At 34.6% G+C, this 12,241-nt stretch overlaps 1 protein-coding gene and 1 long non-coding RNA gene across 2 annotated transcripts in view; one reads left to right on the top strand and one right to left on the bottom strand.

Moving 5' to 3' along the window:
* The window catches only part of LOC136839364 (uncharacterized), a 327,006-nt gene that overhangs the window by 141,959 nt on the left and 172,806 nt on the right, over positions 1–12,241 (top strand). The gene's annotated exons all lie outside the window — the stretch shown is intronic.
* The window catches only part of LOC136839681 (uncharacterized), a 2,250-nt gene continuing 953 nt past the window's right edge, over positions 10,945–12,241 (bottom strand). Inside the window, exon 2 of the mRNA XM_067106034.1 lies at positions 10,945–11,378. Coding sequence (XP_066962135.1) covers positions 11,040–11,378 — 339 coding nt within the window. The 3' untranslated portion in view covers positions 10,945–11,039. The remainder of the gene's footprint in view (positions 11,379–12,241) is intronic.

Here is a 12,241-nt window from a genome sequence, read left to right as displayed (position 1 = left end):
TTACGTGGCTAAGAACCAATTGGTTACCTAGCAACGGGACCTACAGCTTATTGTGGAATCCGAACCACATTAAAGCGAGAAATGAATTTCTATCACCAGAATTAAATTCCTCTTATTCTTCATTGGTCGGTCGGAGATTCGAACTCGCGGCCAGCAGAGTGCTAGCTGAGAACGGAACCCACTCTCCCAACGAGGAACTGATTTGTTGCACTGACTGAATGAGAAGTGTATACGTTAGAATTCATTTATTCAACATGTCTTGGGTTATTGTTGCATGATTGATCTAAAGCTTATGCATCATAGAAATTCTGTCCAGGTGTCGTCTGCGACTCCGTTACAACTTAGTAATCGAAACAGTTCAAATCAAGTTTGTTAAGTGTTGGAAATATCACCAGAAGTTACTTAGTACATTTGCATTGCAAATACCGTTTGATATTTGTCGAAGTTGCTGAGTTTAGTTGGTATCGTAATATGAGTACACAGGAGAGAGAGAGAGAGAGAGAGAGAGAGAGAGAGAGAGAGAGAGAGAGAGAGAGAGAGAGAGAGAGAGAGAGAGACAGGAAACCCGAGATAGTAGTGTTGTTATGAACGTGATAAACATTGTCTGTCTGTCTGTCTGTCTCTGTCTCTCTGTCACTGTATCTGTTAATGGTGGGTAAATAAATTGTTAGGGCCTTGGGCATTGTTAAATTTAGATAATTTTTGAAATGCTAAAAATGTCATAAGTCAGCTGGTAGGGTTTCTCGGATATTTTCGATAAATGCGAATTCACATAAATTCATTAAAGAGATCTCTAGATGAATAATACACATCTTATTTAAGGTTTGGTTATTCCTATTTCAGTCTCGATTTTTTTTTTTTTTTTTTTGCAGAACCTACACACCTATATTCTCACTCGCCGGTGGTTTATGGAGCATTGTATATATACCAGAATTTATTCGTGCATTTTGTTTCTCTCGCCAGAATATACGAAAAAATTCTCTATCAGCATCGATGCTTTCAATACCTCCCGATTTTCTCTTTTACTGGAAAGAGAGATTGCTTTTCCTCTCCATTTTCATCGGATCTTGCTGTGATGAAAGTATAGTTTCAAAAGAGGATTATAATCCTCCACGAATAACCAGTAACAATGTCTGAAGAGTCTGTAATCGAATTACAGAGATTAATCGTTGCATGAAAATCAGTTCACCTTCACGTTTTTACGGTTCTTCCAAAATAAGATACCATAATTTTTGTGCCTGATGGCATTCTGTCAAAAACATTTAAACACGTGCTGTTTTGATAGTCCTGAAATTCTGAACAGTATCATGAATAGGAAATCAGCGTTAAAAGAAAGATGTTAAAGAGTAAGACAGTATAAAGAAAGGAAGCAATCCATTATAATTGCATGACAGAACGGAACTCAAAAAAAGTTATATTGCAGAAAAGTTCTGAAGAATGAAACTTACACGCCTCGGAGACTCGATACAAGTACGAGATCTTGCGCTATCAAACTTGAGACGCAATTCAGTGTGTGCGACAGACAGACAGACAGACATGCGGCACTGAACGACGGGGTAAAATTGACCAGGTCTTAGAAAGAGAGCGAGGAAGGATATACAAATGAGTGGGTAGTAAGAGGAGAGGATGAAGTATTTTAGACCCTGTGCCACTGATAGACGTACAGACAGCCAGATGAGACAGGAACGACAATGAAACTGGAGAACAAAAGGTAAAACAAGCACCTCAAAGCAGACCATTGTAGACACTTGAAAAAGAAACGGGAGCTTAGAAAATGATAATGAGAGGAGCATTTGAGAGAAAGTGTGATAAGCTAGCAGGCAGATAGACGGACAGACAGGCAGAGATGGTGTTGATATTGGAAATCAAATCAGGTGATACCAAAGGATGGGGAAGCAGGTGCAGGGGGTGTCAGAAAAAAAAAATACAGAGGCTGAGGCGATGCTAAAAACTGAATTCAAATTAGAGAGGAAGCGAGAAAGGGACGGGGAAGGAAAAAAAGCAGGTGTACCAAGCAAATAGATCAGACAGACAGATATAAAGAGACAGAGACGGTGATCAAATTGGACGGCATAGTTGAAAGAAGAGAAAGGGGGGGAGGGGAGGGGTCGGTTAAATTGGGGGAAGGGAGGAGGATGGGAGGGACGGGTACCTTGCAAATACACCAGGTGGCGTTCTATTGGGAACGAGTTCCTGTAACTATTACCGGAAAATAACAATCCGGGCTTTTTTTATCATCGACGGAGCATTTCAGATAAAAGCGCCGCAAAAAAAAAAAAAAGATTCGAAGTTTTCTGAAACCGAAGTTTTCTTCGTGATGGCGTTTAATTAAATAATGGAAAAAAATTCTCGCAGTATTTATGAGAACATTTTCCTCTTCAGAACTTATAATTAGACGTGAGACAAGTTCTCCGCAACTCTGTATGAATCATTTCATAAAATGATTTTCTACCTTTCAGCGGTAATGTTATAATGGCTGATATTTATTCTGGACAAAGTACGCGCTGAGAAAGTACACATTTCCATGAATCCAATCATAGACAGAAAGTGGCTGAGTGGATTTGATTAAGAGGGAGAGAATATGTTTGTAATAGTCTTAAAATCAATTCTCGTATTAAGTTTGCCAATAAAGGAAAATCTTTTAGTAATCAAAATAATGTCATTTCGCCCCCCTAGTAGTTTATGTAACATGGAATAATTTGCTTGTCAGTGTTTCTTTAAGCAACACAAATGTATATATTTATTATATATATTATATATATAATATATGTGTATGTACGTATGTATATATATATATATATATATATATATATATATATATATATATATATTTAATAAGAACCACTTCATGCATGACCAGTAATATTATTTACTAAATTATTCACAAGCTGATCAGGCACTAGGCCTTATTCAGATTAAAAGTAAAGAAAACAGTGACATTGTTTGATGCATCAAGAAGTCGGACAGCGTGAAAACAGCGTCGTCTCTTAAAACCTGAACTTGACTTGAAAAGGAAGTTTAGTTGCAACTAGTAGCGCAAGAAACAGTCTTGAAAACGAATAATTTACTCTCCTCTCGACAGGACAAAAAGCGAGAGAGAGAGAAACTGGTTTTTTTTATGCTAAGATACTGTATGGAAAAGGGGTACTTCAGATGATGCTGACTGTGATGTCATTTATAAGTTTATGCGTTTTTTTAAATATAACGTCATTTAAGGCCCACGTATATACACACACGTCTTACATACGTATAGACACACATACATACATATCTCGTTTATTTTCTGGGTTTATTTTTATGAATAAAATTCACGTGGAATGGGTAGAGGATATTAAGCCCTTAAAACAACGGAATAAAACTACTGATTACAGTATAGCTTAAAATTATACCGAAAAAACCTGCGGTACCAAACGATTTAAATGATTAAGGGTGTATCTAGGAATTGCAGTGGATTTTTCCCCAAGAGAAGTCGGTATCTAATTAAACAAAACACAAACAGAAATAAAAAACAAAAACATTCCAAGATCCCTTTTCCTTTGTCACTCCGACAAGCGGCACGCATAATGGCAGAACCAACTCCCAGTGAGGATATTCAAACACCCGGAACAACTGCGTTCCAAACTCTTTTGTCTCTTAGGACGACGACGGCTATCTATTTCCAAGTAATGTCGACCTTTCTGTTTGGATGTGGTTGACACTATCTGACCCTCTGCAGCAATTTCGTCGAGAGATTAGTGGCCTGGTTTCAGATTTGATTACTTCGGTCTGCGTATTTTGCTCGTGATGGTTAGGGATGCTGAGTTTGTCTGTGAGCAAAATTCGGAAGGCAGTATAAGGAGAGGAATGCGTGAATACATAAATTTTAAGTATCGCACGCAAGAAAAAAGGAGAAAATAATTCTTGAGACCTTAACAAAGTTTGTGGGGAAAATTCGGACGACACTACAGAGAGGAATACATAAATACATATACATATATTAAACATTTCACGACGACAAGAAAAAAGGGTAACAAAGTTTGTAGGTAAAGCTTGGACAGCAATAGAGAAAGGAATGCATAAATACGTATTTTATAAATATTAGACAGCAAGAAAAAGGAGAAAAAAATTTTAGAAAGCTTTAAATTGACTAAAGAAGGCTGGAAAATATTTATTTTCACTAATATATAAAGGAATATAATCTTCAAAGCACGCATAAGATTTTGTAAATAACACCCTGAGAGTTGTGTTAACTTACGTGAAACACGTTTCATGTAATTTCAATAACTTGAGTGGTTCGCGAATTATTCTAATTGCTGGATTTGCTTCTTTAAATTTCGTTGCCTCTAATTCTCTCATTTATTGTATTTTTTTATTTTTTTATTTTGGTAAGATTTCTAGTGAAAGTAGTCTTCTTCAGTTGTTAGCAAATTCCAGTCTACTGCAATGTTGCATTTTATTCATAAAAAATGGTTATCCATGGACTTAGAAAGGAAGCTGAAAAGATGAGCAATCAGCCATTCATAACTAACTTGTGTCATTATAGATAACAAGCCATAATTATATTTTAACTAAAGATAGCAACTCCAAACACCCAAATTTTAACCAAAATGCAAATATTACGCATATAAATATGCAAGAAACGATCCGTCAAACTTCAAAATCGATTATTTTTTACCCATCATCAAAAGCAAATTTGTTAATGCTGATTTTCTTCGCAATTATAGAAAGTAGTCTCAGTAAGAAAACAGTAGGGAAAATAATACCCTCGTCCAGAACTACAAAGAAAGAAAAGAAAAAGATAAAAGCACTGTTGCATTCGTTTCATTGTCCAAAAAAAAAAAAAACGAAACTGTACTTCTCCTTTTCCCCTCCAACATTTTCAGAAAGAAAGAAATAAGCCACTTTAACACTTCCCAAATGGGAGAGCCGGAAGAAAGAATGTCTTCCCAGGCCATTAAGGGAATGAATGACTGGTGGCAAATTCAAATGACTGCACCCAACTTCCCAGAATTTTCTTAAACCAACTTTCAGGGCTCTCTCTCTCTCTCTCTCTCTCTCTCTCTCTCTCTCTCTCTCTCTCTGTCCTCTGTCTCTCCCCCCCCCTCTCTCTCTCTCTCTCCATAGCCATTATTTCTCATATGTTTTGTTAAATTTCCCCTCTCTTTCTTTACATAGTCAGTGAAACTTTTTTATGCCTCTCTCTCTCTCTCTCTCTCTCTCTCTCTCTCTCTCTCTCTCTCTCTCTCTCTCTCTCTCTCTCTCTCAACTTGGTAATTTGGACCCCTATTCTGAAAAGACTTTCATGCTTCTCTCTCTCTCTCTAACTCTCTCTCAACATGGTAATATGGACACCTGTTCTGAAAGACTTTGTAATTCTCTCTCTCTCTCTCTCTCTCTCTCTCTCTCTCTCTCTCTCTCTCTCTCTCTCTCTCTCTCAACATGGTAATTTGGACCCCTATTCTGAAAGACTTTGTAATTCTCTCTCTCTCTCTCTCTCTCTCTCTCTCTCTCTCTCTCTCTCTCAGCTTAGTGATTTGGACCCCTATTCTTTAAGACTCTCTCTCTCTCTCTCTCTCTCTCTCTCAGCTCTGATCTCTCTCTCTCTCTCTCTCTCTCTCTCTCTCTCTCTCTCTCCAGTCAAATTTATATCTTTGTAGAAACCACTTTTGTTTGTTGGTTTCTGCTGCAGTACCATGTTAAAACTATCCAGCACAAAACTTGCATAAAATTTATCTAGGTGTTAATTTACCTCCGTGTAGGCCTAGAACAAGCGCAATATGTTTGTATGAATTCAGCCGGAAATGTATAAACACAAAATATTCTGATGTATTTATTTATATATATATATATATATATATATATATATATATATATATATATATAGTATATATATATATATATATATATATATATATATATATATATATATATATATATATATATATCCTCAATTTTTTAGGCTTAACTGTTACTTTCTTTACAATTTTTATTATTCCAAAGAAAAAAAAATTAAAATAAAAACATTTTGAAAAACCTATTATTTATTTACTCAAAGTAATGAAGTTAACCAGTCCAGCAGATTCACTTATACCGTTATGTTCTTTGTTTTAACCTTTCTGTTTATTTCTGGAAATACGTTTGAGGAGTGCTTGTAAGGGATTTCAAAAAAGATGACATGACTGACATATTATTTTTAATCTTGACTAATATTCATGAGACAATAAATGTTTATGATTTAAATAAGGATCGCTGCGATGCTTCCGAACATTATTATTATTATTATTATTATTATTATTATTATTATTATTATTATTATTATTATTATTATTTATGATATATATAAGGATCGCTGCTATGCTTCCGAACATTATTATTATTATTATTATTATTATTATTATTATTATTATTATTATTATTATTATATTTATGATATATATAAGGATCGCTGCTATGCTTCCGAACATTATTATTATTATATTATTATTATTATTATTATTATTACTATTATTATTATTATTATTATTATTATTATTATTATTATTATTATTATTATTATTATTGCTGATTTTACTATAACCTTTCATGGAGTTTGTGCTCATGTTAAGTACAATACTATCCATTCACCTGATAGAATAGTTCTATAAACTTGATTGAAATGGTATGACAACGCTATGGAAGCTAAACTAGTCATATTTAGCTAAAAACTAAGTCAGAGTGAAAATCCCCTTAATTTTTCCTCTGTAAAACCTTGATTGCATGCTGAAACACTATAATCGTCGTCACTAATGATGATACCTCACCTATCCATTGTTAATGGGCAGCGTTCTTTCCTCCTCAAGCTGACTTCAGATTCACCCTCCGAGAAATTGTCCCTTTGGGGGAAATTCTACATCAGCCTTCATGAACTTCAAGTGCCTACCTACCCTCGTAGGAGAGCCGTTATAAAGGCCTAATTAGTGGCTGTGGAGTAGCAGATTGTTGTGGCTGGAGGGTTCTTCAGGAAAGCCTCTCAGCTCTCTTCTACCACACCTAGCTGCCTTATGAGCCCGGATTTAGGGTTTGGTGAGAGGCCGTCACAGTTTGTGAATGTGTCCTCGAAAATCGTTATGAAAATGTAAGGGGCACCGTGGCATAGGGGGTGCCGGGTTCATATTACATTTTAGCTTTGCTGTTAAAAGTCGTGGATACTTTGAAAGTCGTCTTATATATATATATATATATAATATATATATATATATATATATAATATATATATATATATATATATATATATATATATGTATAATATATATAATATGTATAATATATATATATATATATATATATTTGTGTGTGTTTGTATATCATATATATATATATATATATATATATATATATATATATAACACACAAAAAAATACATATATATATATAAAAAATACAGTATATATATATATATAAGTATATATATATATATATATATATATATATATATATATATATATATATATATATATACACACACGTATGTGTACATATACATATACATTTATTCAACAACATCATGACTTATAATACTAGGGTAAGTTTAACCATTTCTAATGGAAAAAATTTAAATCAGCCTCGTATTTTTTAATAAACAAATCTGCAAAAAGAAAATAATTCTTCTTTAATGATATTTTTTTATTTCAAAACAAGCAAGCAATTTATCATACAGACAAGCTATATCTCTATATCGGATTCTCAGCGGAGGGATGGTTACCCAGAATCTGTCTTCTTGTTTATCCAAGATGAAACAAAACATGCACGACGAATAATAACTCGTCCGCCACATCTGCAAGACTTACTCACGTCTGCGCTTCTTGTTCTTTAAAAACCAATACCTTTGTTTCCGGAAGTTCGCCAGATGTAAACATCGTATTCGTTGTCTTTCCTTTAGAGAAGGATTCGCCGAAAAAAAAAGTGAAAAGGAAGGAATGCATTAAGATAATTGAGGGTGGGAACCCTTTTCATTTTTGCGGGAATGTGATAATTGTGATTACGCTAGATGTTCCTTCATTAGCTAGAAAATGCCTAGGCATCCATTAAAGGAAGAAGCGATTTTATTATTGCATTTACTCCAGTGAGTGGGGGGTGGGCGGTTAGTGCCGCCAGTGCACCTCACGCGGTGCAGTCTAGGCATTACTTAAGGCTCTTTGCAGCGTCCCTTCGGCCCCTACCTGCAACCCCGTTCATTCCTTTTACTATGCCTCCATTCATATTCTCTTTATGCTATGTTTCTTTCAATCCTCTCCTAACAAGTGTTTCTGCATTATTTTCAGTGATGAATGACCTCATGGGTTCCAGTGCTATGCCTCTGGCCTAAATCTTATATTCCTATTCCATATCATGCATTTACACAGATGCAATTATGAGAAAAGCTTCATTTCACAAACACATCAGTGTCAAAGGACAGATTGCTTTTAGATTCCAGTACTATAAGTTATGGCAGTTATCAGTTAATGACTCCACTTAATTTCTTTTATTTGTTAAAACCTGTTCCATATCGCTTTTGGACGTTTTAGATCTCCATTCAATCTTAGTCATAATATCTCTCCTAGACATCCGGGAATCGATGATTCTTAAATACGCTGCGATAAACCTCGGAATGATTGCGTATGAAGACGTAATTATAAGGGACGCTGTCTTGTATGATGGTGTGTAAGGTGTACCCTTTTTGGTTGAACCTGCAAAGAAAAGACTGACTTTAGCGATGGGTTGGCATTGTCCAAAAATTATTTCTTATAAATAGTATTCTTCCTTCCTTCAAAGCTCATAAAAACTCTCTCTCTCTCTCTCTCTCTCTCTCTCTCTCTCTCTCTCTCTCTCTCTCTCTCTCTCTCTCTCTCTCTCTCTCTCTCTCTCTGTAGTTTGATGCTGGTAACAATCAATCATGTGAGTTACTTGGTTAAAATTGATGTTTATCGTTTTAAGCCACTTCATAGCGCTTGATACAGAAAATAGTGTCTCCCTGACGACAATACGTGAATAATAAGCCATGTGACTAGGTAAACAACGGCCTCATATTCCATAATTAAAAGTATTGTTAGTCATCTACTCTTAAGATGAGTCTTTATAGCCATCACTTTCATTCTCTAATGTACTAATGTGACCTATATTTATTTCCTTCTCTTTATTTTAATTCCTTTTCTCCTCTTTCATTTCCTATTGCTAGCTATTATCCCATACAAATGAATTTGTTTTTACCAGTGATTATCATCTATCCCGTTCCTCTTTTCCTCGCTCTCGAATACAATCTCATTCGTGTTCCAGTCCACTAAATTCACTTTGTCCATTCTCCGCCAAAACCTAGGTCTCAGTGGATACTCACTGCTCGTTCTAACTTCTTATATATTTACCCATTTATTTATCTATTTTTTTCTGCTACTCCTTAACCAAAAGTCGAGTCGATCCCGTTCTGCTTTAAGAAAATTGCAGGTGTTTCTGAAGTATAAAGGGATGTTAACTGATCAGTGTCGACTTTTGAGACTTGAAAAAAAAACGCACAAATGGAGAACAAATATATTCAGAAGCACAAACAGTTTCGGAGCGTCATACTCCCCCCCTCCCCACTGTGGAGACATTAAAACCCAACTATCAACTACGAGTCTTCAAGTTCCACACCGAGGTGGGAGCATGGCGCTCCGAAACTGAATGTGCTTCGGAACAATTTTGCTCTCCAGTTTGTGGCTTTTTTTCAAGGTTCAAAAATCGACACTGATATGTTACCAACATCCTTTAATACTAAAGAAACACCCGCTATATTTTTTTAGAAGTAGAATGGGATAGAATTAGCTCCCAATTAAGGAGTAGGAAAAAAGGAATAAAGAAATAAATATAAAAAGTAATTAATTAAACCTTTTTTTCAAATTAAAGGCAGCAAATGTGTAGATATTGCCGATGACCATTTTTTATCATGTTTCTAGGAGACCTGTTAATCAGCTCAGTGGTCTGGTTAAATGTATGTGTTATTGTCTCTACTTTGTATATTCCATGTATACTGTATGGCCTTAAGATGAATAAAATTTGTTATTATTATTATTATTATTATTATTATTATTATTATTATTATTATGATGATGATGATGATGATGATGATGATGATGTTACCTTCTTATGAAGTTGTCGTCCTTTCCACCCGTTACTGGATGACGATGCTCCACCAGCCACACATCCACTGTGATATCCTTGTTGTTTTCGAAAAAGGATCGTAGGATACCTTCCTCTGCTCCTGAAATGTTGCAAAAGTCATCAAAACAATGATATAAGGTATAGTCAGTATTTTCGGAATTTTACTTCCGAATTGTGAGTCTAGAATTCATAAGATTTAGTAAATAGAAAACCTGTGCTTACGATTGTCTTGGTAAAGGATTCATTAGCAGTGGCATATAATACGTTACAAACTAAATTAGATTTGTGTTATATAGTTAGTTACCTGGACATGCTCAGTACTAGACAGGTGTCATTGCCAAGCTCTCTCTCTCTCTCTCTCTCTCTCTCTCTCTCTCTCTCTCTCTCTCTCTCTCTCTCTCTCTCATTATTATTATTATTATTATTATTATTATTATTATTATTATTATCATCGTCATCATCATCATCATCATCATTATTATTATTATTATTATTATTATTATTATTATTATTATTATTATTATTATAATCACCACCACAATCATAACTATTATTGAACACGTAGGAATCTTGAGAAAAAACAAAAATTATTTGCCTGCCAATTAAACAAATTGATTCGTACTTTCTATTATCATTGCTGTTATAATTATTTCTTATCAGCAGCCTTGTTTGAGGGACGCCGATCATTATTTTGTTTTATCCAGCTGTATTTTTCTACTGTCACTATTGTATATGTCGTAAAGCTGAAAAATGACAAAAAAGATTTGAGTGTACTATTCATTTTAAATTTTTTTTTTTATTGTCCCCATTGTGTCTGCCTACGTGTTTGTATTTGACCTTAAGCTGAAACAAAGTAAACTCATATTATAATTTTTGGTATTAACAAGCATATTCATTAACAAATCTCATATTTACGCATACAGAAATAGCATTTTCATTAATAAGTCCTTTGATGACAAATAAAAAGAAAAATCGACAATAACAACAAAACTGAAAACAGTAATCATTAACAATAGCAGAGGTCGTAGCAGTATTTTGCTACCTTCGACATCCAGCGATACAAAGTCGACATGATCGACATCGAGGGCTTTCAGCAGACTCTTCAGGGGCACGCACTGCACTTGGTCAAAGGTCACACGTGCGTACCCGCTTAGGGCGGATGGGTATCCTGATGAAAGGAGGGTATTCATGGCGCGGTATCCCACGTCGTCGCCGGAACCTTTCGGGTTCGAAATGCTAACGAGGGCTTCCTGTTGACACGGAGAGACAGACAGAAAGACATTTATCCATATGATTATATATATATATATATATATATATATATATATATATATATATATATATATATATATATATATATATATATATATATATATATATATATGTGTGTGTGTGTGTGTGTGTGTGTGTGTGTGCGTGTGTGTGTGTGTGCAAAGGGATGTGCATGTGTGTACGTACATACATAATTATATATTTCATATATAAGGTGTGTATTTATTTATATACTCTTATATGTGTATATGTATATATATATATATATATATATATATATATTTATATATGTACGTGTGTATGTATGTATATATTGCGTGTATAAAGGGAGTTATATTAACTTGTTTATTTTGGTACTAGATTTACTTAATATTCGTCATCTGTACTTACTGAGAATCGTTACACTGTTGCTTTGCATCTATCATTTTACGTAATCTCTCTCTCTCTCTCTCTCTCTCTCTCTCTCTCAGCATTACGTAATATTGTTCTCGCTCTTTCTCTCTCTCCTAACATACCCTTACTTACTCAACCAGACTGGTCTTTTTGTTCTTTTCTTGGGTTTTCAATCACTGGCTACTTGCTTTATGATTATGGTTTAAAAGAAAAAAGTTCATACATTCACTTTAGCATTCTGAGCCTTCTGCGTGACTGACTTAACGAGGTGATAGTAAATTGCAAATTCCTGTATCAGTGTGTCTAAGTGTCATTTAATTTTTCATCCATACAGTATACCGCTTGTCGACTTCCATTCTTACTCTTTGTACATATTAACACAAAAAATATAATCACTTTCGAAGTTGTGTCACTTTCGAAGTTGTGGTTTGATCCATAAAGAAAGAGG

This window comes from Macrobrachium rosenbergii, chromosome 6, assembly GCF_040412425.1.
Source record: "Macrobrachium rosenbergii isolate ZJJX-2024 chromosome 6, ASM4041242v1, whole genome shotgun sequence".
Taxonomy (NCBI): domain Eukaryota; kingdom Metazoa; phylum Arthropoda; class Malacostraca; order Decapoda; family Palaemonidae; genus Macrobrachium; species Macrobrachium rosenbergii.
This window is presented reverse-complemented; position numbering and strand designations above follow the sequence as displayed.